The sequence below is a fragment of the Pyrgilauda ruficollis genome, unplaced genomic scaffold (assembly GCF_017590135.1).
Source record: "Pyrgilauda ruficollis isolate IOZ18807 unplaced genomic scaffold, ASM1759013v1 scaffold52, whole genome shotgun sequence".
NCBI classification, from domain to species: Eukaryota; Metazoa; Chordata; class Aves; order Passeriformes; family Passeridae; genus Pyrgilauda; species Pyrgilauda ruficollis.
The window spans coordinates 4,651,917-4,679,339 of NW_024526822.1; the positions used below are offsets into that span (position 1 = coordinate 4,651,917).

The following is a 27,423-nucleotide window of genomic DNA, read 5'->3' on the forward strand; positions in this document are numbered from 1 at the left end:
GGTTTAGAGGAGCAGGAGGATCCTGGTGCTGAGCAGAGGTCTGAGTGTCCATGGCATGTGCAGGATGCTCAGTTTGGCTCCCTTGAAGAGCTTAAACCTTGGGAGGAGGGTTTGTTCCTCACAGACCTGGCAGGAGCAGCCAGCCCAGTGCCACTGGTGGCACTTGAACCACCCTGTGCCAAGCAGGACAGTAAAAATTCATTTTCACCCTCATTTGATAGAAAAAAACAGAAAAAGCAGGAGATGCCTAAAGGCCAGGCAAGGGCAGTGCAGGGATCCAGAACTCCTTGCTGTCAGAGCCCTCCTGTGTGAAATCCAGCACGGGGGGGATGGAAAATGAATGGCAATGGGCCCAGGGCCACCCTAATTCCCAGCCTGGCAGGAATCCCAGCTGCAAATTCCAGGACAGGCCTGAGGAAGTGCCCAAGAGCTGCCTCAGCCTCCTCAGGTCACCCATGTCCCTCGCATTGGCACAAACGAGTTCCAAAAACAAAAGCAAAATTCAACAAAAACCAACCCCACCCCAAAAAAAAAAAAAAAAAAAAAAAAAAAACCCCAAAGCCACCCCGAGCCCTCAGCAAGACATACTCCAGGTACTAAAACTTACTGGCCCTAAAATCAGCAGTACCTGTGGCTAACTCCATGGCAGCCCTTTTTCATTCAGTAGTGAATCAGGGGCACAGCTGCCCCACATCTTTGAAACACTTCTGGGTTTGCATTTTTTTCTTTTTTTTTCTTTTCTTTTTCTTTTTTTTTTTTGATCCAGAGAAGAGTTACAAAAGTGCTGCAGGTCCAAGTATTTTTTTTTTTATCACTTTACAAAGAGACAATGATCAAAGCCAACAAAGTCAAGAAGAAAAAACCAAAATTAAACCTCTTTCTCCTCTCCCAGCAAAGGAATGGGAAAGGGGAAAAGGAAAATTTGCCCATCTCAAGTGCCTGGCTGTTTAGTGCATGGAAAATTCCTGTTCCACACGTGGTGACATGAGCAATTCCCATGCAGCTGGTTGGATACAGACCAATTCCAGCCATAAATTCCATCCTAACCCTTCATGAGTAGCTCTTGGTAGTCTGAGTGCCAGCAGGGAGTGCAGAGTCCAGTCCAGTGAGGAAACACCTGCACACAGGTCCCCCCTGTCCCCTCACCAGGCAGGGTGGGCCAGAACTGTCACTACCCAAAAATAGAACAAAAAAAAAAAAAAAGGCAGATTAAAAAATTAAAATGTGCTTTTGATACACGGAATGAAGTCAAATAAATACATTGATTTTTTTTTTTTTCTTTTAAATGTCTAAATACATTTTTTTATATCCTACACCCAAAGCTCTGTACATTTGGTTTGGTTTTTTTTTTTTCCTGTTCTGAAAAAAAAAAAAATTGAATTTCTGGTAGCAAGGAGAGGAGCAGAATAGAATAGACTCCCTCACTGACAAGATAGTGCAGATGCCCCACAGGAAAAGCACCCCATGCCCACTTTGCTAGAGAATGGTTCCTGTTTGGATGCTCCAAACCCTCATCCCAGAGTCCACAGGGGAGACAGCGGGTGCTGTGTCCTGATTCTCTTCATCCCATCTTCAGCCACTCCTGGAAACACGACTAGCTTTTGTCTGAAAAGGGGAAAAAAAAATTGGTCAAGAGGATTCTGAGCAGAGGTCTGAGTGCCCATGGGATGTGCAGGATGCTCAGTTTGGCTCCCTTAAAGGGAGGAGGGTTTGTTCCTCACAGACCTGGCAGGAGCAGCAGCCCAGTGACACTGGGGACACTTGAGCCACCCTGTGCCAAGCAGGACAGCAAAATCCCCTCTGCTCCCTCTCCTGCCACCTGAACTCATCCCCCCAGGATTGAGAGGGACGGCCTGGGAGAGGAGTGAGTGGCATTTCTGGGCACTGCCACAGGCAGGGCTGCTCACTGAGAGCTCCTCACCCATCTCACCCCAACCCTGGGCCAGGAGCTCAGCAATTCCACCCAATTTCCCCCAGGCTCAGCATTCCAGGAAGCTCCCTGTGGGATTCCCACCCCTCTGGCCTGCCTGGAGGAGTTCACCCTGGGATGGAGGTGTGGGGCAGCTGGAACAGAACCTTCCAGAACAGGAACCAGCTCAGCTGAGCCTCCAGGGATGGAGCTGACCTTTCCTGCAGGCAGCACTGCCAGGGCTGCTCCAGGAGGTGAAACCTTTTCTGGGCATGTGAGAAAGACCAGTTGCACCTCTGATAGCTCAGGATTTCATATTTTCCATCTCTTTGTAACCCTGCAGTTCTTCAGTGCAGAACTCCAAACTCCACACACAGTGGGAGCTGCTGCTTCCCCATTTGGGGCAGACACAACAATTCCTCTGCAGGCCTGGCAATCAAGGACACCTCACTGCCTCAGGCCTGAGAGATGGAAACAAAAGGGAGTTGGGGGCAGCAAACTTGGGGTCAATGACTTCATTGGCTGAAGCTGGAATTGGAAGATTGACCCCCAAAATGCAAATGAACCAAACTTATAAAAGTGTGAAACCTGTGACCAATTCTCCATTTTGGATGGGCTTCATGTGCCCTAAATGTACCTGGAGGCTCTTCAATAAACAGATCTGCTTTTTATTCCCTTAACTCTGCCTGGCCCCTGTTTTTGGGTAGCCCAAACCCTGGACTTTGTGCTGTGGTTTGATTCTGGGCTCCTACCTGAGTGCTCTCCTGTGGAGGCTGAGCCAGCCAGCCCCTGGCGCCGCAGAACGCTGTAATCCTCCTCCACCTCCTGCAAAACAGCAACAACAGCCCCAAAACTCAGCTGCCTCTCCATTTACCAAGCAAACAAAGAGGGCTTCAAACAGGAAAAGAGAAGTTTCACTACTGCAAACACCCAGGTTAGAGTGAGCCCCCTCAACTCCTTCATCAGCAGCTTCATTTGCATGCAATATTCTGATTTCAGTGAAATTAAAGGCTGGCTGCTGGACGTTTCACACATCAAATCTTCTGCAGTTATTCTATAAAGAGAATCCCTGTCCCATGCAAAAATAATTTGGAATATATAGAGCCTGAAAACCTCAATATTGATCTGATATCCTCAGTGCAACTCAGAATCTTCCTCTGACCCCATGAGCAGCAGCACACGAGAGATTTCACAGAATTACCAAGGCTGGAAAAGACCTTTGAGATGTCTGAGTCCCACCCATGCCCTAAGACCACCCTGTCACCGAGTGCCACATGCAGTGTGTCCCTGAACACCTGCAGGGATGGGGACTCCAGCCCTTCCCACCTCTCTCTGAAGAACCTCTCCCTAATCTTTGTGCCAGGAATTCACATTCCTCAGGCCAGTGTCCTGTTGAAAACTCCACTTTTGCATGCTTCCTATCCTTCAGAAATGTCTCCAGATCAAAATCAAAGCAACAAAGAGTCCTCCAGCTCCAGAACTATTGGCCTGTTGTGATCCACAACTCAATGCCCACACAACAGCAAAAAAAGCAAAAGATTCTGGTCTAAAGTCTTCTGTAGCATTCCCATTCTCTGGAAAAATCCCTTCACCCAGGATTTTTCTCCAGGGAAGCTGAGAAGCCTCAGAGACAAGGAAAACAATTTTTATCTCATTTGCTTCTCCTGTGCTTTGCTCATGTGGAATGTGTTTGGAGGTTGTTTACCCACAGGTGATTGTTTCATTGGATTTCTGGTGTGAATTGTTTTCAGTCACTCTTTGGCCAATCAGGGCCAAGCTGTATCAAGACTCTGGAAAAAGTCACGAGTTTTCATTATTATCTTTTCAGCTTTCTGTAAGTATTCTTGCTGTATTCTTTAATATAGTACAGTTTAGTATTCTTTAGTATAATATAGTATCATAAAATAATAAATTAGCCTTCTGAGAACAAGGAGTCAGATTCATCATTCCTCCCTGCCACGGGGATCCCTGCAAATACAACAGCCTTCCAGGAGTAAGAGCCAGAGATGAAGAGAAATCTGGCTGTGTCCTTGCTCATCAAAATAGTTTTAAAGCTTTTTTCTAACCCCAAAATGAACGGGTATGGAAACGATCAAACGCTCAGGTGACCATCAAACATTCTACGTGCAATAATAATAATAATAATAATAATAATAATAATAATAAAAAAGAACAAAAAGCAACGCACCTTTAGCTTCTCCAGGGCATCCTGGATGTTGTGGATGTACTGCATGAGCTGCACTCGGATCTCCAGAGGGAGCTGGGGGCTGCCCAGGAAGGGACAGGGCTCCTCCAGCCCTGCCCAGCGCAGCTCCTCGGGGAAGGGCGAGCTGCCCCCGTCCGACTGGGTGTCCCTTGGGGACAGGGGACACTGCTGCTGCTGCTGGGGACAGTCCAGGGCGGGCTGCCTGTGGGAGGTGCACTGCAGGACCAGGGCTGACACCTCCTCGTCCGTGGAGCTCTCCTGCACTGTTCCGTATCCATCAAGGATCAAATAATTTCCTGCGGGGACAACGGAGATTGGAGCTTCAGGGCTCAGGGGGGTTGGAGCAGATTTTAACAGACAGAAGAGGGGATGTCCCACAGCCCATCTGCTGAGAAAAGAAGTCCCACAGCCCATCTCCTGAGAAAAGAAATCCCACAGCCCATCCCCTGAGAAAAGAAATCCCACAGCCCATCTCCTGAGAAAAGAAATCCCACAGCCCATCTCCTGAGAAAAATCAAATCATTTCCTGCAGAGACAACAGGGTTTGACTCAACCGTCCCCAAAAAGTTTCAGGGCTCAGGGAGGTCTGAGGAGATTTTTAGTGGGGATGTCCCACAGCCCATCTCCTGAGAAAAATCAAATAATTCGCTGCAGAGACAATGGGGTTTGACTCAACTAGCTCCAAGAAGCTTCAGGGCTTAGGGGGGTTTGAGCAGATTTTTAGTGGGGGTGTCCCACAGCCCATCTCCTGAGAAAAACCATTTGGGAACACTCCAAAGATTAGTGGTGCTGTCAGACTCAGGTGGCTCTGAACAGGTCCAGAGACCAGGGATGGTTTTTATACTGTACATTTAAAAAAACCCATAATTAAATGGACAGCACCTGGACTCAATGATCCTTCTGGCTCCTGTCCAGCTCAGGATATTCTGTGAGCTCATCCTCCCTGCTTGCCCAAAATCTCTGTTTCTATGATATTATCTGAAAATCCTACTCTTGCACTCATGGCACCTGACAAATGTAGCTGCTGGATCCCCAAACTCCACTCCCCAGCCCTGGCACTTAGGATGCTTTTAGATGGGTGAGGTTTAAAGCAGAGCTTGCTGATATGCTAAAAGATAAAGTAACTACAGACAGAAAATGTTTTCACAACCTGCACCCAGAAACAGGAGTCCATTTAATGAATTTCTCCATAATAGCACAGGCAAAGCCAGCACAGGGGACTCAGAATTGACTAAAACCAGATCAATCTCATTTTGATGTCCCCATACAGTTAAAAAAGTAAACAGTGGAAGAGGTGACAAATAAATTAGATGCTTCAAGTTGTTGGCTCAGTTTTAATAATTTAAAATGTCTCAGTGAGAAAAGTTATTTGCACTGTGTAGTTGGAAAGCAGCATTGGGGCAGTCATAAATTGGCTTATCCATGTGGATATAATCCAATTTTTAAATAAGAGCATATTTATGGATAAGAGACTTCTGTGTGGCTGTTAGTGTTGAACCCACCTGATAGCAGCTGCTTCTAGTAGAAAATGCACATGAGATAAACCTCAGCTTCTGTGCTGAGTTTGGTGTGCTCAGGAAGCTGTCAAATAGTCCATGAGCAGCAATAACAATAACAATAATAAAATAATAAACTTTTCGGAGGTTCAGAGTGTGGTAAGGTTACAGGAGACTATTACAGTGCAAAATTAAAGTGAGTTTCTTTCCTGAAACTTGATCAGGAACAGGGCTTTAAAAAGTGCTTTGCCTCCAGGGAAAACCTTTTCCCTTTAGGCAGCAGAGAGAAGAAGTGGTCCAGGCCAGAACTGAGGGCTTGGCCTGTGCCTGGTGCCTCTGCAATTCCCGTTTGTCACAGGGTGTGTCCCCAGCTCTTCAGCTTCTCCTCCAGCACAGGAAGAATGAACCAGGTCCGTGTTTGCACAGGGCTAAAATGACCTGGTGAGAGCTGGCAGCTCTTGTCCCACCCAGACAAGCAAAAGGTGAAGTGTTAAAGGACCTGGCCAGGCCATCACCCCCTGAAGGAGTGCCCCAGGCTCACCTGAGATCCGAATTTGCACCTCCTCCTCCTCCTCTTCCTCCTCCTCCTCCTCCTCTTCCTCCTTCCTGTCCAGCAGCTCGCTCTCGCCGGGGTTCTCGTCGCTGTGAGCTTCCCGGGCATCGAAGAAATGCTCCCCGCTCTCCTCAGCCCCCAGCCCCTCCAGCTCCGAGCTGGAGCCCTCCAGGTTCATGCTGTCCATGGGCAAAGTGCCCCTGGCGGGGGGCTCCGTGCCCACCAGCTGCATGGCATCCCCTGAGGCCGGGCACTCGGCTGCAGTCCGGGCGCCGTGCCCGCCCGCGGCCTCTCCAGTTCTGCCAAGGGCTCTGTCCTCTCCAGGCTGCTGGAATTTGCTCTCAGAGGGCTGCAGCTCGTTGCCACTCTCTGTCTGGGCTTCTTGGGACACGCTCCTGAACCTGGGCAAGCGCTGTCTGTCCTCCAGGGTGCCCTTCTCTGCCAGGCCCAGCTGCTGCACCAAGAGCTGCTTCAGCAGCCCCACTGCAAGGACAGGCAAGGGTCAGATGAGATGGACAGAATTTGGACTCAAAGTGACAAAATGATCAAACTTTGACCCTGCAAAGGAGCTCACAGCTGTGGTTATAGCAGGGGATTCCCACCTCAAGGAAATTGGGAATATTCCGCTCAGGTTTGAAATGACAGCCAAAAAAAAAAAATAAAAATAGGAAAAAAGCGAAGAAGCATTTTCCCTAAAATTCCTTCTGGCTCCTCTCCAGCTCAGGATATTCTGTGAGCTCATCAGCTCCCTTCCTGCTTGCCCAAAATCTGTTTCTACCATAATGTCTGGAAATCCTGCTCTTGCATTAATGGCACCTGACAAATGCAGGCAACGCTCACGGAGCACAGAAGGGATTAAAGCAGACACAAAGGTCAGCCTTTGACAGAGGTGTGACTCCTTGCTCTTGGTTGGAAAAACAGGGATAAAAATAAATGTATTAAAGGCTGCAGCCTCATTCTCCTGTTTTACCTTACAATATGTTACAAGTTGCATCTCCTTGGAGAAAACCAAAGAAATTGTCTCCAAGAAAATTGTAAAATAAATTATCCTGAGTGCCTGGGTTTCACCCTGCACAGGAGCTCACAGCTGTGGTTATAGCAGGGGATTCCCACCTCAAGGAAACTGGGAATATTCCACTCAGGTTTGAAATGTCAGCAAAAAAAAAAAAAAAAGGAAAAAAAAAATCTAAGAAACATTTTCCCTAAAATTCAATGCAAATTTATGCCTGGTTGAACTTCAACCCACATTCCTTTAGTTCCCAAATTATCCCAACCAAACACTTCATAATAGGGACATATTGTTCCAAACAAAAACGTGCTGCTGTCAAGAGCCCCAGATTGTTCCTCCTCACCACAAAATGCTCCTGCAGCACCCAAAAAAAGCAGTGATGTCACACAGCAGAACTGTCACTCAGCTCAGGCTCTTGTCACAATGTTGGAGAGCTGCTCTTTTAACTCTCAACACTCAGGAGATGCTGTAGGGTCACTGCAAGTGTCCTTACACACCCCCAGACTAAGATTATTTTAGCTGTGGTCTCTTAAAACAAGTACCAAGAATATCTGTCCAATATTCAGAACTAGAAAAGAACTTTAAATCCTCTAAGAAGGAGAATAAATGGAATTAAAGGTCTGAGATAACTCTGAGACTGCAGAGAACTGTCATTGCTTGGAGAGAGAGATGGAAAAGGCAATTGGGGCCAAGGATGTAAGAGTTCTGCATTTTGGTAAAAGCAAATATTCCACAGACTCTTCCCTCCAAGTACAACTGAGGGACTTTGTGTCCCTTCCAGAGCTGCCAAGGACAGGTCTGTGGATTAATGAATTCATTCAAATTTTAGGGAGTTATATTTAGGAGTTGCACTGCCAGAGCTGATCCAGCAGGTTGCAGGGCCCTGCATTCTTCCTCTGAGAGCAGAGGAAGTGATTAAAAACCTTAAAAACAATTTCAAACAATGATTTGTCCATCAGGAAGACTTCTCAACACACACAAATGCTGATCCAATTAGACCCAAACACCTCCCAAGTACTCAGAAATCTGAGTACTTTGGATATAAGTGAGCATAACAGTTTGCAGGATTTTACAGAAAAAAAAAAAAAAGGAAAATTGCATTCTGCAACACAAGCAACCTCTCCAGTTCTGCTCCAGTGCTACAGAAATAAGCCAGGGCTGACTGCCTAGTCTTTAAAAACTGCTGACCAGCAATGGCACTGTGCACTAGGTTCTGCAATATAATTTTGCCATCAAAGCACTCCATGGATGGTAGAAATTCATGATCACCCTCATTTGACAGAGAAAACCTCAGAAAAACCAGGAGATGCTTAAAGCCCAGGGAGGTGCAGTGCATGCATTCAGAACTCCTTGCTGTCACATCCAGCCATGGGGATGGATAATGAATGGAAATGGGCTGTTTGGCCAAATTCCACCTCCAAAGCCCAGCCCAGGGTGGTACTCACAGTTCCTCAGGGCATCCCGTGCCCACTGCCCCTCTGGCATTGAGGCTGAGCTGCTGGCTGGGTGTTCAAAGCAGGCAGAGGAGTCCTTCAGTGCCAGCTCTGCCTGCTGCACCTTCTCAAACTGCCCCTCAGCCCCCAGCAGCCCTTCCACCTTGGCCTTCTCAGACATGATGGGTGAAGAGGACTGAGGGTTCAGTATTAAGGGAGACTCCAGGCCCAAATCTTTATCTAGAAGACCAAAGAAAAAAAATTCAGGTGAAACAATGGTGATAAAACTGCAGAAAATTCCACTCTGGAAACACTAAGATTCTTCAGTATGGCTTTGCTATAAGGCCAGCTCTTTCCAGGGTTAAAAAAGACTCTCCAGCAGCTTACAAATCAGATGGGAATAGTAAAAGGTGCATTTCCAAGAGGTTCAGCATCACTTCTCTGAATGACTTGTAAAGAAATCATCCCTTTCCAGAAAAATCTCCAAGCTGCCCCTAGGATCCCCAATCCCCCAGGACTATGGCTGGGCACATCTGCACTCTGTGGAGCAAATCTCCTGCTCCACTCCCTGAATCCCTGCTTTACCTGGACTTTGCAGGCTGCTGGCAGGAATGTCATGCTGCTCTTTCAGCTTCTGCTGCTCCTCTTCCTCACGCTCCTCTCTGCAGGGAGGGAACAAACACATCCTTTGAGTCAGGTTCATCTGCAGGAGAATGCTTTGGAGGGCAATTTGTAAGCAGGAAAAGGGGTGCTGGAGAAAGAAAAATCAGCTTTTCTTCCTCCTGCAGCTTTGACTTACTCGCCAGGGCCTGACTGAGGCAGTGGGATCACCCTTCTGCTGCTCCCCATCTTCACAGTTCCTGCCATCTGAGCTATAAGGTCCTGCCAGCTGCAGCAGAAACAGCAAATAAAACCATGCAGCAAGTGAAACACAATGAGCATTTCTCTATTTAATCCTCTTAAACCCAGCTGATATTATTACTGCTATTTTTTACCAAAAAGAAATGTAATTTTTTTTCAAGTTCTGTTACATTCAGCCCCCCTAGGAACACCCTGAAATCACCACAGCAGAAAGCTCAGCTCACCTAGATGCTCTTCAGCAGATAGAAATGACAGACAGGACCTTATCACTTGTCAGATCAACCAGTTAATTGGTATATAAATACATGAAAAAGCATTATTTCCCACATCACTGGAGTGTATAGATGTAGCAACAGGTATCTATCCCATAAACACATCTATCCCTGGGTATTCCTTAGGAGAAAAGAGTTCCTCCCCATGAAGCTTTTAGCCACGGAATCCAATTCCTGCAGTGGGGTGTTTATGATGCCAGAATGTAAATCTGCAAAGATCTCTGGTGCTGCATGAAGATGCAGGATTATTTCTGCGTCTGATCTGGCAGTCAGACCTCAAAAAACCAGATTTTTAAGGGTAAATAAAAATATTTTGGAGGTCAGGAAGGGGTGTGGAGTGAGCCAGCTGGGAGGGACTATCCGTGGGTGCTTCTTACAGAGACCACAAGATTTCCAGCTGAATTTAGAGAAGGAACTCAGGGAATTCATGGGGTAAAAGGTCTCTCAGGTCCAGCAAAGCCAGCAGCAGCTGGATTGAGCCCAGGACTTACACATTCTTCTCTGAGACAGTCTGTGCCACCAGCTCGTAGATGTGAGCCCCCGTCGCCGACATGGAGATGACGAAGAAAGCTTTGTTATCTGCACCAACACAGGGAAGGGAACTGAAACAGCTTCCCAAAAATTCCTACAAAACCCCAGCACAAAGCAAGGAAAACGTCCAGGAGATAACTTTCCAACACTAATACAGAAACACTGACCTTGTCCTATCAAAGAAATGTGCCCTCAAAGGAAAAAACCCATTTTGCAAAAGTTCCATTTCTCCTCTTTTCCCTTCTAATAATTTCCAGAGTGCTTTTCCTCTAACACAATCAGAGTACTTTCATTTAGAAGTCTATTTAAAACTCAAGCAAATGCCTATTACTGATGCAAAGAAGTTAAACAGCTCATCCATACTAAGCACGATGTTGGACAACCAAGAATTAAGCCTACGCAGTTTTCCATGTTCTGCTCTGAAAATCTACACAAAATCATCTTCCTCAACTGAGCTAATCTTTATTTTTGGCTTCTCTTTTTGCTTTCTCAGTGGGCTGCACTGACCTGTGGCCACCTGGCGAACCAGCACAGTGTTGAGTTTGATGATGGGGCTGAAGGTGTGTTTGCTGTCAGCTGTGGATGCCAGGATCTTGCTGTGGCACTTCAGCACCAGTTTGTCATCTTGTTTCTGCAGCAGCACCAGGATGTCCTCCAGCAGCAGAGTGTACAGATCTGCCCAGAATGCCAAAAAAGCCCAGAACGAGTTAAAAACATTCCCATCAGGAAGCAGAAAGCTGCATTTCTGATTACTCATGCAGAGGCAGCAATCAGTGCTGTGCCATTCCAGGCAAAGCTTGCAAATCTTCCTGGTGAAAACTCCAGCAGAAAGCTACAGATGGAACTGGATCAGCTCATGACTGACTGCTGTGTCCCTGCGTGGCCCTAATGATACTCCAGCACATTTCACAATTGACAAGAATAATTTAATCAGCTCAGAGAAGCACACAGGCATTATCAGAGGTGGCAGTAAGAAGTATAATTGGGAGCTGCAGCAGAGCTTTTCCCTCCTCTCCTTCCCAGCAGACTCACCCAGAGCCAGGGGATGGGGGATGGCCCAGACTCACCGATGGTTTTGTCACGATTCACCTTCCAGGTCAAGGGCCCTTCATGGAGCATCTTTCTCTTTGTTAGATCCAGGTTCTGTCACCAGGGGAAAGAAAAAAAATGAAATTTCCATGGAAGCAAGTCATGATAAAACACAGGAATGCCAGAGGGACTCCAGTTTGGAGCTAAGCAACTGAACCCAGGCTGGGAAAAGAAACATGGAGCAGGGAACCCAAAATCTTGTCAGAGATGCTGTTTATCACTTCTCCTCTTCCACTGCTCTTTTCCACACGCCAAGTGCCACAGAGTGGAGAATTCTCCCTCCAAGTCAAGCTCCTGGGGCATGAGGATGTCACCTGTTTCCTAGGAGGAGTTTTTCCAATCCCCCATATTCATCTCTAGCATTACAACTGATTAATGCTGCAGCACTCGATTTGCAAGTCAAGTGTGCCTACAAATTATTTACAAATCATCCCAATGATCTGACAGGCTTTGTAATGTCAATGGATTCTTCAGGCACTTCAGTGCTTGTGACATTTAGATCTGCAGGCAAGCAGAAGTGACAATTTTCACAATTCATCCCTTCCAAGTCTCAGAGTCTGCAATCAATGACAGCGAGATTTCGTAGCTGCCAGAAGTTCTTCCTTCCCCTGCTGAATGCTTGCAAGTTTATTTGGGGAAGGATACATGACACAGTTTTATAGAAAAGTTGGGGTTTTTTGATTCACACTGACTTTGAGGGAGATGGGGAAGCAACCAGCAGGTAACCAGCTTCCAACAGAACTGCAGGGATTTACAGGAGCCATGGAACAGAGTATTTTTAATACTGACTTCAGGTTTTATTTGGCTGTGTAGATCTCCCATGTTTTTGTACATGCTCTCCTTTTAAAGCCAACTCCACTGTTACACCTCAGGGCTCTCCAAGGTCTCCCCAGTTCCAACAGCATCACTAAGACATGCACTCACATGAGATAAATACCCACAATAATCTCATTATCCACCAGATATATCTCTTCTGGGATACAGTGCTTGAGCTTGTAGGCCATAAAGGTTTGTTGCACAGAGCTGACAAGCTTCATCAGCACCATGATGTGCACAACTGAGCTGTTAGAGCCACAGAAATCTTCAGGAAGGTAGCAAAACTCACATTTCTGAGATAAATTGTTTTCATTTTCATACAGAAATATTTATCTCCAAAGACCACTTATTTGTGCACCACAAGAAGCACAAAGTGAACGTCAGGGCTGTAAACTCCACTCACCCAGGGCCGGTTTTAATGCTCCCACTCACCCTGAACTCATCCATCATGGGATCCTCTGACTGCTTCAAGTAGGAGAGGTCGAGTCGCCGCTGATAATCCTCCAGGTGCTGCAGGAAATGCAAGGAAATGGTCACTTGGAGCAGCAAAACTGCCCAGAGTGCAGCTTTACTGCTGTGCCCAGCCCTGGGGGTTCACTCTGGGCCTCCCACCTGCTTGTTCTCTGACTCTTTGACAGCCTGGTTCACGTGGTTGAGGATCTGGCGGCAGTGATCTGCTGCTTTCTTGACTTTCTCCTTCTCCTCAGGCAGCTCTGCAAGAAGAACACAGAGTGGGACAGTGCTTCCAGCAAAGGTTTGGGCAGGCAGCCCTGCAGTGCAGTGTGCTGACCTCAAACTGGACAAAGAGGAGTTAAACTCACAGAGAAGTCATCAACAAAAACAAAGCAACAGTGATAAAAATGAGATTTGTGACAGCAGAGAATTGATTGTGACCTGCACATCATTACACACAATGCAGTTGTTACTCTCCCTTTTTTAGGGCCTTGTGACAACTCATAATAATGTGGGAAACCTAAAATCCCTACTAAAATCCTTACTAAGAGTACAGGCACAGGTGAACCCATCAATTCTCACCAGCAGCCACACAGAGAATTCACTTAACAGGAACATCAACCAGTACATCAAAGATAATGGAGTATCACATGCTTTCCTAATTAGGATTAGAGGGAACTAGTAGCTGCAGTCTATTTTTATGAGTAATGAAATTACCCTGCAGCAGGTATCAGATAGTAAAGCTGGGAAGGCATTTTGTGCTATTATTTATCACATTTTACCTGTTGTGCTGGAAGTATCTTTCAGTGTAACACATCCTAATTAAACCCCACCCTCTGCAAGAGCACGAGGACGTTCTGTGCTGCTTTAGAGGTTTGATAGATTCACTTATTTCACACTGAATTTCCTTTTTATTTTCCTAAGGAAGAGGCACCAACACTGGATTTTTCTTTTTATTACTATTTTTTACACCTCCTGTGCAGACAGCAGCAGTGAGGTCGCAATGAAAACAGAGACACATAAAACTGAAGTGTTATTTAACACATTTACCTAAAAAACCTGCTGAGATGGGTGCCCAAATCCCAGTGGCAAGGCTTTACCTGTGTATTTAGCAATGTTATCCAGCAGAAGGGGGTATTTAGTCAACCTCTGCATCTCCGTGGGGATGATATCCTTCAGCTGCAGCCGCCGGCACAGGGGATTGCTCTCAGCATCCTAAATTTCAACAGCACAATATCTGCATTTGTCATTTTTTATTAAGGCCATAATTACCTGAATGCACAACATCTATTCATCACTTAAACATCTATTACTTCACTTTCCAGTAATTAAATACAAGACAAGAGATGCCAAGATCTATCACCCAGACAACACATCCCCTCTCCATCTGCAATTACCCGGAGGAAAAGCTCATCACAGCAGCAGTGCCTTCCTCCCCTCATTACTCCCCATGGGCATGGGCCCATCCCCAATCCATCTCAGTCAGCAGCTCCCAGGGAACACATCAGTTTGGGCCTTCACACCGCAGCAAAACACAGGATATTTGTCAAGATGATCTCCCCCTGCACTCCCAGAGCTCCTCCCAGCCTGTGCTGATGGAGATGATGCTCTCCTGCAAATGCCACGTGGACCCAAAGCCCACTCCTGGCAGGCAGAGCAGCTGTGCAGCATCTGTCTCCTGCTCCTGGCACTCTGAGCACTCTTCCCCACAAAATTTGGCATCCTTGAGGGAGATGGGACACTCCTGCCTGGGACACTGTGCTGCCCTGCATTCCATCAGGACACTCAGTGCTCCCCAGAACTGAAGGCTCCTCCCTCCAGAAACCATCAGGAGAGATAAATACAGTGCTGGACATGTCCCCAGCTGAAGGCAGCCTTAGCCATGACGTCATTAATTAATGTCATTAATTATCAGAACTTTATCTAGGAGGATTCATTGGGCTGTGCTGAAAAAGCCTGGTGGTGAAAACTCCAAAGGCTGGTAGAGAAAACTCCAAAGCCTGGTGGAGAAACTGAGAGCTTAGGGGAAAAATCTCAGAGCTTAGGGGGAAAAACCTCAAAAGCCTGGTGGAGAAACACAAAAGCCTGGTGGAGAAACACAAAAGCCTGGTGGAGAAACCTCAAAACCTAAAGGAGAAGCTCACAAGCCCAGTGGAGAAAACTCAAAAGCCTGGTGGAGAAACTGAGAGCTTAGGGGAAAAAACTCAAGAGTTCAGTGAAAAACCCAAGGCCTGGAGGAGAAAACTCAAAGCCTGGTGAAAAACTTAAGGCCTGGAGGAGAAAATTCAAAGCCTGGCAGAGAAAACTCCAAGCCCTGAGGCAAACCCACCTGCACGAAGGTCTGGAAGCGCGAGTCCTTCTTCTGGCGGGACTTGATGACCTCAAGGGCAAAGGGCTGGTTGCTGCAGAAGGTGGCAGTGGCAAGTTTCAGCTTCTCCTCTGCTGGTCCACTAAACTGTGCCAGAAAGCCAAAAAAGCCAAGTTTAGACAGGCTGGAGCTCAGCACGAGGCACCCTCAGCAGGCAGAGCTACATGGAACTGGGATCACCAGGGAAGAAAGGAGTTATTGACAAAAATGAGGAGGCATTTCTGCCCTGGTTTAAGGCTTTGTCTTCCCAGAGGAGACCTTTACATCTCAAACTCTTCAGTTCTCCTGAATGCAGCCCTCCCACATCACAGAATCCCAGACTGGTTTGGGTTGAAAGGGATTTGAAAGCTCATCCCCATCATGGGCAGGGACACTTTCCACTACCCCAAAACATCCTTGAACACTTCCAGGGATGGGGCAGCCAAATCTCTCCATGAAGATCTCAAAAGCAAAGCCTGCAGCAGCACTATAAACTCCAAATTTATACATTCTAAGATTAGAAATCAGTATTTCTAACCACCTTTTAACTGCACCGCAGGCAACACCAGGCTCACACTTCAATGTTACCAAAATAAATCGTGCCACTACATTTTTCAAAATCCCACTCTCACCTTTATGTACTCAAAGTACCTTTCTATTCTACCCACACATCTTAAGGATATTATTCTTGTGCCTTAAATGACTCTCATCTCCAGTCAGATGAAAATCCTCTGAGTTCTTCCTGCTTTCCTTCCCCCCTCATCCTCCAGCTCTGTTTTGGCTCCAGAACTCGCAGCCCTTCAGTTCCCATTGCTGGGAATTACCTCCTCCAACCTCTGGCTCTACTGGTCATTCCATGACACATTATTTCGAAATACAAGAAATATTAAAAGAATTTTACCCAGGAGAGCAAATCTTCCCCAATTTGGCCAATGACAGAAGTCTCGTTCCTTTTTCGGACAGATTTCATCTGATCGTTCAGTGCAACTAAAAAACAAGGGAAAAAAGGCAAATTTTATTAATGGTGGTCAAATTGCTGGCTTCACTTTCAGCATTTAACATAAAAGCTGTTCTAGGAGAAGATTAGATTTTATATAATTTTAATTAGCCAATAAACAATATTCTGCAACTTAACAGATTTAGGATATCTAATAAAATGTGATGTAACTCCTTTGTGCTTGTGTCTCACTTGGCTTCAAAGGACCCCTAAGAACCATTCCAAACTCATCTTTTCTGAGGCTCAATATCATTTTTCTATAAACAGGAATAATGCAGAAGCCAGAAAATCACACAGCTGATGATTCAGTGGCTGAAATTCCTATTGTGAGCAGTCCTTTCCCTAAACAACGAGGAAGTGCAACCCTTTAGAAACAAAAAAAATCAATCTTCATAAATCTGTTTTCTGCTCTCCTCAGGAACAGTTGTACCACCTCAAACCCTGGCCCATAAAGCTCACTGCTCCTTTTATCAAGCATGAATCAACACAGATAAGGAAAAGGAACACTGGACACATGATTCCTTATCAAAATATCTTTGTGAATCAGAAATGGAACAAGTGCGAGCAAAAGCAAGCCCAGGGCAGTGTCCTGAATTCTGCTCCATCTCAAGTGTTGGGTGAAGCTGCCTCGTGTTCCAGGGTCCCTTTGCTTCAATTTTTCAGCCACTGGAATCCCAAATTCCAGCATCCAGCTGCTCCTACCATGCAGCCCAAGGATGTCCTCCAGGTTGGAGAAGATTTTCCGCTTGTCACTGGAGCTGAGGATGCCCTCCCTGGTGACCCTCTGGTAGAAGACGTTGTGCAGGACCTTCAGCGTGCGCACGTGGGCTCGCTCCGTGTAGAACAGCTCTGGGGAGACAGGGAAAGCAGGATTGCAGCCCCTCAGGGCAGGTCCCTCAGCAGCAATTCCCCCCCTGGTTCATATTCCAGGCTCTGCTGTAATTCCATGTTTGAATTGTTTGTGAAATTCCATCGTTTACCCCAAACCAAGAGATCTGAGCTCACAAATCCAAGCAGGAGCTGCAGCTCAAACCTGCTGAAGTTTGGGAGCAGCATTTCCATCACCTGCTTCCCAAAAAACCAAGCTTTTCTTGTTTTCTTTTACAGAACATATTAAAAACTTGGCCTTTCAGTGCCTTAATATTTAATAATCACTTGGTATTGTTTATTTCTCCTCTAAGGACTGGATCAATCTCACCTCAGGTTATTTCCCAGTAACAAGCACAGGTTTCACAGCTAAGAACTCTTCAAACCAAAAGTTCTACAACTCTCCAGCCACTACTTCACAAAATCAGTAAAGAAAAACCTAATTGTAAACTTTTTAAGAACTTCAAAGCTCTCGGGGAAGGTTTCAGCTCTGAGCTTGGCCAGGTAGGACAGAACCTCCATCTCACCATTTATCACCTCCTGACGTTTGATTTCGTAGGGTTTGAGCCCCATCAGCACCTCCCTGCTCACAAGCTGCTGCCAGTTGGGAGGGTCCATGTCCATGTCGAAGTCATAGAGCTCATCCTCACTCTGCACATCTGCAAAGCCAACACTGTCCGTCCTGATGGGAGGAGAAAAAGAGCGAGTTAATTCCCATTCCAGGGAAAAGCTGAGTACATCAATCAGCTTTATGAATACACTGTCCCTGCCAGCTGGGGGCTGTTGGATGCCTGAACCTCTGGGCACATTCTCTAATTTTGCCCTTTACAGATTCACTGTTCTGACAGTGTTTTCATAACCCTCCTTTTAATGACACAGATCAAATCATGTGCAGTCAGATATCAAGGCAGTGAAAAGGGCAGGTTACAGTTTCTTGCCTCTGTCTATCTGCAGGTACAGAACCAACAGCAACACAGGTTGGAAAGGAAAATAGGGATCTCTCTACTCCCTAACCCAACTCCCATCCACTCAAATCAGTGGATACAGCAATCATTCCACTTCACTCACAGATCAAAGGGGTATTTTTGCATATGACTCACGCCACCTGCCCTACAAATAGCTGCCAGTGTCTGATCTCATGTGTTCTTAAAGAAAAGGGATCATGCAGACAACTGGGCTGCCTCAGAACAAAGAGCACTGCTGCATTCTGCTTCATAACCATTTGAAATCCAAACAAATTCAGTCAAGTTCAAACATTTCTAAGCACACTCACTTGCGAAAAGGCTTCGGTGTTCCCATGTCAACCATCCTGCAAGGAAGGAAAGCAATCATTAGGAAGCTTGTGCCTGAATTTCTCCCAGAATGATTTCAGAATGGTGGTCTGAGCTCCAAAGCAGAGTATTCTACACCCTCTCCTGACAGTTTTCTAGCAGAGCAGAGACACAGACCAAAGTTTCCTAATGCTCCCAACAATATTTAACACAAGCAATGTCACTGTCATTTTATGCACTAAATTTCAGCAGCCACTGTCACACTGACAAAGATCACTCTACAAAGATCTTTTCCAACCCATTCCAAGCTTTCCTGACTCTCTCTCAAGGCTCCCTCAAGCAGCCAGGGTTACCTCTCAGACTCTCCCTCCTCCTCCTGCAGGTTTTCCAAAGGAGATGGGAACTCAAAGGTGTTGTTGGGTGTACGTGGGGTGCCATCCATGGAGTCACTGGCAGGTGGGGCTTCCCCAGGCTGCTTCACACCTGGACACAGGATAAATGTGAAAGGTGAGGAACCAAGTTAGAGGACATTAGAGAACCTCCCAGCCTCTCCAGAGCCTCAATTCCAGCTTCAGAGCTGGAGGAACTCGATTCCCAGGGTGGTAAGAACAAATCTCAGTGACAAAAGCTTCAGGTGGCACCCGTTGGGTTTTTCCTGTTGGATGATCCAATGCCACACTGGCAGAACCCACTAACAACCACTGCTGCTCGTGGCACGATTCCCTAATTGAGGAAAGCTGATTAAGGTGAGGAAGAGCAGCTCCAATGACATCAAAGCATTGCCTAATTAGCCCAGCTCGTTGCATCAGTGCTCTGCACATCCTGTTCACAGCACGACCTTTAACCACTCTCCATTCCACCCTACCTGTGTCACTGTCCTTGCTGCCCTCTGGAGAGGCAAAGGGCCCCATGGCCAGGGGGGACATGGCGTTGGCAGGGGGGTAAGGGGCATCTGTGCCATCGCTGGAGGAGCCGCTCTGGCGCATCTTGCTGGACTCGGGGGGCTCTGGGCTCACAGAAGAGGCTGTGGGTGAGTGCTTGGGGTGCCTGGGCTTCTGCATCTCCATGGCCCTGCCAACTGGACCAAAAAGAATCATCACCCTGCTGAAACCACCTTTTCAGTGCTGAGAGAAGCAGCATCGCAGGACCAAAACAGGTTTGTGTGTTTTCGAAGCTGGATTTTAACAAGAAGAAGTTTAAAATCACTCAATCCTACTGAACATCAGTCAATCCTAATGAAAAATCACTCAATCCTACTGAAAATCACTCAATCCCACTGAAAATCACTCAATCCTACTGAAAATCACTCAATCCTATTGAAAATAACTCAATTCTATTGAAAATCACTCAATCCTAAGGCAAATCACTCAATCCTACTGAAAATCACTCAATCCTACTGAAAATCACTCAATCCTACTGAAAATCACTCAATCCTTCCCCAAAATGCCTCAATCCCAGCCCAAAATTCTATTCCACAACCCCTCCAAGTGAGACGGGGTTGGGAGGGAATTGGCAGAAGCAGGGTCCAAACTGGGAGGACTGGGATTGGGTGAGGCAGGATGGGTGGGATGAGGTTTAGGGGGGCAAACAGGGGGTTAGGGGGTTCCTGGCATGGATTTTGGAAGGCAGCAGGGATGTTCTGTGGCTCCCAGGCTAGCAGGGGGTTCCTGGCTGACATACTTGCACTGCTGTCGTGTCGGCTCGGTCTCCTCGGGGGGCCCAGAATGTTGGGGAAGCCTCTCCTCTTCCCTTTCTCCTCTCCTTCTTTCTCTTTCTTGATGCTTTGCTGCAGGAAAAGAAAAGCAAACTCATCGCTCACTGCTTCAAATCCAGCTGTTTGCTGAGATTTTAATCAGTTCTTCAAAGCTGCAGAAGGGAGAGGACACAAAGCTTCTAAAAGGTTTCACACTGTTTCACCTTTTTGGTTTCACACTGTTTCACCTTTTTGGTTAGTGCAGAACTGCTTGAAACTCTCTTAATATTTCAAAGGAAGCTGAAATGTTGATGAAAATAAGTAACTAGTGTGACCAGATACACCCTCATGCTGTGGGAGACAAGGGATCACACCCACAGGGATGAAGTTTTGGTGGAAATATTCATTATATAACTGGAAAAGTGGGGGTGGCAGGGAGAGGAGCTCTCCTGCATCACAAACCAGGAGGGTTTGGGTAAGTTTCTCCAGCAAAAATTGAAGTAAACAAGGCAACAGCTTTAATGAGACTCTCCTGTGGTTTAAGGTTGTGTTCTCTGAAATATTCCTCCCCCGAAGTTTTAATAACAGCCAAAAACAAGGTGAATTCAGGGGTAGAGATAAAGGAAAAAATTCCAATTATTTCAAATTCACGCCTCTGCCAACAGATGCAGAACCCAATTTCAGCTCTTAGGTTTGCTGTGCAGCTCAGCAATCCCAGAAACATAAAAATCACACCCATTTTTAATTTTTTTCCTGCGAAACTGGGGTTTGAATGGCACACAAACCCTCTGTGGGCAGGGCAGCACTACCTTGATCTTTGGCAGGAAACCAATGCGGCCCCGCTTCTGCTCCAGGTTCCGAGGCTCTTTGACTTTCACTCCCAGGTGTTTCATGTAGGTGAGGATCACATATTGCATCGTGGAGCTGCCAAACACAGAAAAAAACAGGGAGGTTTAAGAAAAAGATATTGGGAAAATACACCGAGTCAATAAAATTAAGGTCAAGTGCCAAGGTTCTGCTGAGAAGTTCATTTTTAAATTCAAGTGATGAAATGAACGGAAGTAAATTCCCACAGATAATGGGGAGGTTCAGGCAACATCAGAATTTATCGTTTTGTAAATTATGGAGTAAATAAAGATGGAATATATGGATGGGAAAGCTCTGGCACAGGGTGCCCAGAGAAGCTGTGGCTGCCCCTGGATCCCTGGAAGTCTCCAAGGCCAGGCTGGAGCACCTGGGACAGTGGAAGGTGTCCCTGCCCATGGCAAGAATTGGAATTAATTCATCTTTAAGGCCCCTTCCAACCCAAATCATTCCATGATAAAAGGCACAGAAGCCCAGCAGGTGAAAATACAATTTGAGAATTACACAGAAGGTCCTAAAATTCTACACTAAAACCACATTTGATGTCACATTATAGCTTTGAGTTATGGTAGAAATAAGCAGCAGTAAAAGGTGACTGCAAAAAGCAGAGGAAAAGCTGCTAAGATAAAAACTGAACAGGACAAGGCACACACAGAAAATAAATGTTAGAGCAGATTGAAGCAGTTACAACACAAAACAAAAATAAACACAAACTCTCAGTGACAGTAATTTTTAAGATGTGAAACACAGGCAACAAACATCAGCAAAGAAGAGGCTGGTGCTCTGAATTCCAATGATTTGTGCCAGGGGATTCAGGAGTTTGGAGAACAGCCGGGAGAGGGCTGTCGTGTTCCATCAGCACAACACAGCCCGAGCTGCCCAGCTCCCATTACCTCTTGTCTTCTTCCAGAGGCTGAGATGTCATCCTAAAAACAAGAAAGGGTTTTCAAATGAAACTCAAAACCCAATTAACACCGGGTCCCATCCACCAAGAGCATCAGTAGTTGTGTTGAAGTGTCCTTTAGAATGTTCAGCACTCCCAGCAGGGGAAAAAAAAATAAAATCAAGAATCAAAAGTGAAGGTTTAGCTGTGGAAATTGGATTCAGCCCGCATTAAAAAGGAGAAAATGGGTTGTGAAGCTGTTGTTTCTACAGGAAAAGGGCTCTGATCTAATAATGCACAGGCTGACAACGGCAGCATTCCCTGCACTATTTCACAGCAGCCTCCTGGACAAAACAGCCTTCCCTTCCCTCCTGCCTCAGCCCTGCTGTCACCACCCCAACCAACACTCAGGGGCAGCAATCTACACACACTGACACCAAATCCCACTCCCCAGTTCCTCCATCCCGCTTTTCCCACGTCTGAGGGAGCACCTTTAAGGTTATTTTTTTCCCCCCACCTTCCTATTTGGTGTCACTTACAGGACCTCCTCGATTTTGGCCAGGATCTGCTCTGCACAGCTCCTCTCCTTCTCCACGGCGTTGCGGTCGCGGAGCCGCTCTGCGTCCAGCCTGCTCAGCTCCCCCTCGGCCAGGGTGAGCCCCATGCTCCTCTTCTGCCTGCAACAGGGCACAGGGAGCATCACCTGCAGCTGGGAATTGCCCTGTGGCACTCAGGGTGTCATCACAGAGGGGCTTTTGGGGTGTTTGAAGGATCTACATGAGGTTTTTAGGTATAAAATAGTTCGTTGCTGAGCTTGGCATGGAGCTCTTAGCACATGAAAAAGCAAATTAATTATCAACTTCTACTCCATGCCTGTGAGAGCTCACAGAATCACAGAATTCACAGAATCACCAGGTTGGAAGAGACCTTCAAGATCATCAAGTCCAACCCAGCCCCAACTGTCAGCAGCTCTCTGGTCACACAACTTTCCCAGGCATTGCTCTGGGAAAGGCTGTGAGAAAATCAGGGAAAAGAATAAGAAACAATTCTTATCTTAGCTTGCTGCACCTGTTATTTTGAACTTGTAGAATGTGTTATAGAGATTTGTTTACCAAAGAGTAGTTTCTTAATTAGCCAATGGTGATGGTGTTTTAATTAAAGGACCCATCAAATCCACCTATAGCAAACTAAGGTATAAAAAACTATGGTTCTCTTAATAAAGTATTATTAAGCTTCTATAAATGCATGAAGTCTATACCAGTTATTACCCAGTCCTGACCTGTTGCAATAACACCCCAACTCAACCCTGGCCCCCAGTGCCACATCCAGGCTTTGTTAAACACACCCAGGGATGGTGACTGCACCACCTCCCCAGGCAGAACATTCCAGAACTTTATCACCTTTCTGGGAAAAACTTCTTCCTAATATCCAACCTGTATTTCCCTTGGCCCAGCTTGAGCTCTGTAAAGGGGATTATTCCCTGGCCAAAGGGGAGAGGGAAGGAAAATAGGGACAGGAAAAAAAATATATAAGCTGATTATAAACACAATCAGTAAGAGAGATTTATACAACAAAACCTAAGAAAAAATACTCTGACATTTCCTCACACAGCTTCCAGGAATGAAGAATCCAAGCTCTAGGATTGCAGCTGATGACTTGATTTAAGAATTGGCCACAGGGTGTATTCCTGGTATATTCCTATCCAGCCAAGAGGAATTTTATCTCCCTCAGGTTTCCCTGTGCTGGAACACTGACTGAAATCAAATATGAATGAAAAGGAAACTCCACTGAGAGCTTTTGGTACCTGAAATCTTCCAGGTTCCTCTGAACCTCTGGGCAGACTTTATCCTGCATGGTTTGGATGAACTGGCGGTGCAGCTCTTCAGGGAGGAGCTCTGGCCTTCTCCTGTCTGAGGCAGAAAATTCACCAATTATTCCTTTGGGAACAGCCACCACCTTCAATAAATGACTTCAATAAAGTCATTTCCCTGAATTAACCCACCCTCTGCCCTTCACTCCCACCCTACCTAATTCCAAGGAGATTTCCTCTGGAACTGGGACTTTCAGGTTCTGCAAAAGGAAAGAAAGGCTGGGAGAACCCACAGAGAAACCAGCACCCCAATAAAACACACAAATCACTCCAGGAAATTCCCTCAAAAGCCAAAATCATCCAACCTGAGCACCTGCTGGATTGAAAAGGGGAGACTCCCATGAATATATTACCATTCACAGGATTATTTAAGGTGAACATGTGGTACATGAAGCTCTGCTGCAGTTTCTGGGAGTTTAATTTATGACAACAAAGAATTTTCTCAGCTTTCCAACAGAGATATAAAATTTCCCAATCCCTGGAACAGCCACATCTATACCCACAGCAATTATTAACTAAAAAGCAACGTAGAAGAGCCAGAACTTGCTTACCTACCATTAAATTATTTCTCCTATCAACAACAAATCCCCTGGGATTTACTTTGTTACCAGGCATCTGAGGCCATTCATTCCCTGGTAACATTTCAACAAAAATACTTAAAACTTTTATTACATTTTTACATTTTATGAAGTTATTTATTAAACAATATTCCGATTTTGATTTTTTAAACTGTTTCTTTTGGAGGGCTTTAACACCCTTAGTTTCTCACAGTTCAGGTGAGTGGAGAAAGGTCAAAGTCAACTTGCTGGATGTGTAAAAATGAGGAAAACAGGAGGAACCTACTGCAGCTCTGTCCAGGAAAAACTGGTAAAACTCCAGGAAAACACGCCGGGTCTCTTTGGAGTTGGTCTGTTTGTACAGGTCTGTGTAAAGGTAGCACAGCTGTGGGGAACAGGAGGGCAAGAAATGAGGTGAAAACCATGAAAACTCCTAAGTTTTCTTTGCAGTATTTCAAGGAATTCAGCAGTGCTGGGTTGAAAGCTTTCCCAGCTCCTAGGGAGGTGCCCTGGCAATGGGGGGAGAGGGAAGGGGCTGGAAGAGGAGCACAGAGAGGTCAAAGCTTCCCTGTAGACAACTGATCCCACACCTTGGGGTGGAATGAGAGGCTTTCAGGAGATAAATAATTATTTGTAAGCAGCCAAACGTAAAGGGAACAATTCTCTTTGTGTTTCTCCCTTTATCTGAGGAAATAAATGTGGATTTATCACCCTCAGGCCTGCACAGGGTCTGCATTTCCCTCCTTGCCAGGGCATGGCAGTGAGTGCTACACAAGATCTGCTAAATTCTGGTGAAGATCCCCAAAATGTGAGCCAGGGAAATAATTCCAGAGCTTCTCACCAGTGCTGCAGGATCAAACTGGGACACCACGTGGTGCAGGAGGACAGCCAGGTGAGCCGGGCGGGATTTCAGGAGCTCGATGTTCTGGAAGCAGCTGCACTGCCCGTTGATCTGCAGGGGACAGGGAATTACATCTGAGTTAGTCAGGAATAAGAGAAAGGACAGCTAAAATAATTCAGAGTACATAGGTGGTAGCTGTGCTGCTGTGACAAGAATGCAGGATTTAATACAAAACTAAAGAAAATTAAATCGATTATAAATAAATAAATTTATAATTATTTATAAAATTATATAATTTATTTATATATAATTTAAATAAATAAATAGATAATAAATTGAGGTTTGGATAACAGACTCAAAGATGGATATTGTCATAAATTCCCCAAATATTTCTATTTGGAAAGATCAGCAACAACATGAATTCCCAAATCCTTATTTCACCATACAAGGAGTACTCAGCAGTTTAGAACAGAGGAAGAGAATTGTGGTTGGTGGGGAAACAAGGCTGAAAGTCATTCCCACCTGCTCCTGCTCCGTGTCAAAATCATCATCCTCTGCTCCAATGATCTGAGTCCCCACTCGGGCCAGGGGACTTCCAACACTGGACTGGGAGTCCTGGGGGAGAGAAGGAGAAAAGCACAACCTTGGGATTGTCCCTCACAGGAAAACTTGGGAGATGCTCTGATCATTTTAACTCTTCAAAAACTCCACCTCGGATCCCTCTCCCAAAATCCAAACATTCCCAAACATCAGATGAGGTGCATCAAGAGCAGCTGCAGCCAGGAGCACACCTGGCACGTGCCCAATGCCATCCCTGCACAGGGGGAAATGTGGCTTTGGGAGGAGGGCAAGGAGAATCCAGGAGTCATCCCAAGGATGATGATGATGTGTTCAGACAGCTCTGCACTTCCTCCTGAGCTCCACTTGAAATGGCAGCCCCCAAATGAGGGAATATCCTAAAAAAAAAGGGCTGGACTCAAGGAATAAAACATGTGCAACTGCTCTCCTTGTTCCAGGCCCAGCTGTTTCACTGCTGATCAGGTATTTCTCACCTCTAAATGGCCCTGCTCTTAAGCTCCATAAACATTTACTCAGCTAATTAAATTCCCCTGCACTGCTTTAATTGCATTTTATTTTCTAAAGCAAAGTTCAGGCATGCTCCATTTAGAAAGTGGGGGAAAGCAGCAAGATTTTAATGGGCCTGCTAGAAGAGATCTGTTGTGACACTTGATGTTTTGTACTCACAGTATCTTGAAGCTCAGCCTTTTCTGGGCTCTCATCTGGATAAATCCTCTCCTTCAGGCCACTGCGAGGGCTCTGGGAAAGAGGGAAGTTCAGTTCTGGTAAGTACCAGCAGATCCAGGAAAGGGAGAACTGCACTGGGCAGTTTGTCAGCCACAACAGCCAAAAACTTCTCCTTTCTCACAGGAAAAGGAGGTGTGAAAAACCAGAGTCAAATCTGTGTCCTACGTGCACAGTAAAACAAAAAAAACTCCAAAACTCAAATGAATGCAGAAGTTTTGGTCAGAAATCTGGTGACAGTGACCAACAGCAGAGCTGTAAAATCCCCAGCCCTTGGCATTTTCCTTGCTCTCTCCACCTTTCCTCACAGTTCAGCTCTCTTCTCCCATCTGCCAGCAATCCTCTTGCTCAGGAAGCCCAGCAGAGCCTTATTTGCAAAAGCCACGTGCTGCTGCCTCATCTTCAGTGTGTCCAAAGGTTTTTCCAGCCAGGCCACTGCTCAGGCTGCTGCTTTCCAGCCTGGCTTTTTCCCAGCTGCAGAACTCTTTCCACTTCCAAAGGTTTCTTTCACCCCTGCTCCTTAAGTTTCTCAGAGCTGGATTAAAGGCTGGAATGTTTGGTGTGCCAATCACCTGCACTGATCAAATACCACCCCCAATACTGACAGTGATGATTATTAGGAAGATAATTACGGATTTTGTTGTGCATTTATTAAACACAAACACTGAGTGGGATCTGGTCAGGTTTGGAATGTTTCAAAACAGAGTTGTGGATGCTCTCATCTCACCCAGCTCACTTTCACTTCCAACTGCTGGGACAAATTTAGCTCCCACATCCTTAAGTTAATCAACAAACTTAGGCCAAATCCAAGCAGGGAGTCTCAATTCCCCTGCACTAATCAGATAGTGCCTTAATTAAGGATGAAGCACCAAGGGAGAGCACAGGAGCACACAGATTGATAAATCATGAGTGAGCACACCAAAAGCCTTTGCTGGAGGCAGGAACTGAAGCTGATTTGGTAGAAGGAAGGCTCTTTCCCACTCTCAGGGCAAGCTGCCTGGATCTGAGTCACGGTGCTGCAGTTGGAATATTCCCTTCAAAGATGCTCTAACTGGCAAATGGGTTTAGAGAAACATGCTGGCATCCATCTTTGTCTGGTTACAGGGATTAATGCCAGGACAATCTAATCCTGGATAAAACCCCAAATTTATTCTCTCCCAGTCTCTAACAGCAGTCCAGTAAACCAGGTTTTCAAAGGGAAAGGTTTTGGTGAGGACTGAGGAGCTTGTTCCAGTAAAGCACGGGACAGCACACACACAGAATCTGCCAAGGAAACCCAAATGCAAGAGAGAGAGAAGCAAAA

At 46.0% G+C, this 27,423-nt stretch overlaps 1 protein-coding gene across 1 annotated transcript in view; it reads right to left on the minus strand.

The window, feature by feature from the left end:
* Positions 1-785: 785 nt before the first annotated feature.
* The window catches only part of ARHGEF12 (Rho guanine nucleotide exchange factor 12), a 70,374-nt gene continuing 43,736 nt past the window's right edge, over positions 786-27,423 (minus strand). The window contains exons 10-39 of the mRNA XM_041480565.1: positions 26,064-26,135; positions 25,341-25,433; positions 24,819-24,929; positions 24,264-24,362; positions 23,578-23,620; positions 23,355-23,460; positions 22,090-22,227; positions 21,561-21,593; positions 20,613-20,727; positions 19,791-19,896; positions 18,976-19,188; positions 18,464-18,593; positions 18,113-18,148; positions 17,367-17,521; positions 16,675-16,821; positions 15,877-15,962; positions 14,958-15,083; positions 13,729-13,843; positions 12,788-12,888; positions 12,608-12,685; positions 11,338-11,413; positions 10,778-10,945; positions 10,231-10,318; positions 9,406-9,495; positions 9,192-9,268; positions 8,619-8,846; positions 6,153-6,647; positions 4,098-4,411; positions 2,662-2,734; positions 786-1,605 (exon numbers count right to left, since the gene is read on the minus strand). Coding sequence (XP_041336499.1) covers positions 1,595-1,605; positions 2,662-2,734; positions 4,098-4,411; positions 6,153-6,647; positions 8,619-8,846; positions 9,192-9,268; positions 9,406-9,495; positions 10,231-10,318; positions 10,778-10,945; positions 11,338-11,413; positions 12,608-12,685; positions 12,788-12,888; positions 13,729-13,843; positions 14,958-15,083; positions 15,877-15,962; positions 16,675-16,821; positions 17,367-17,521; positions 18,113-18,148; positions 18,464-18,593; positions 18,976-19,188; positions 19,791-19,896; positions 20,613-20,727; positions 21,561-21,593; positions 22,090-22,227; positions 23,355-23,460; positions 23,578-23,620; positions 24,264-24,362; positions 24,819-24,929; positions 25,341-25,433; positions 26,064-26,135 — 3,723 coding nt within the window. The 3' untranslated portion in view covers positions 786-1,594. The remainder of the gene's footprint in view (positions 1,606-2,661; positions 2,735-4,097; positions 4,412-6,152; positions 6,648-8,618; positions 8,847-9,191; positions 9,269-9,405; positions 9,496-10,230; positions 10,319-10,777; positions 10,946-11,337; positions 11,414-12,607; positions 12,686-12,787; positions 12,889-13,728; positions 13,844-14,957; positions 15,084-15,876; positions 15,963-16,674; positions 16,822-17,366; positions 17,522-18,112; positions 18,149-18,463; positions 18,594-18,975; positions 19,189-19,790; positions 19,897-20,612; positions 20,728-21,560; positions 21,594-22,089; positions 22,228-23,354; positions 23,461-23,577; positions 23,621-24,263; positions 24,363-24,818; positions 24,930-25,340; positions 25,434-26,063; positions 26,136-27,423) is intronic.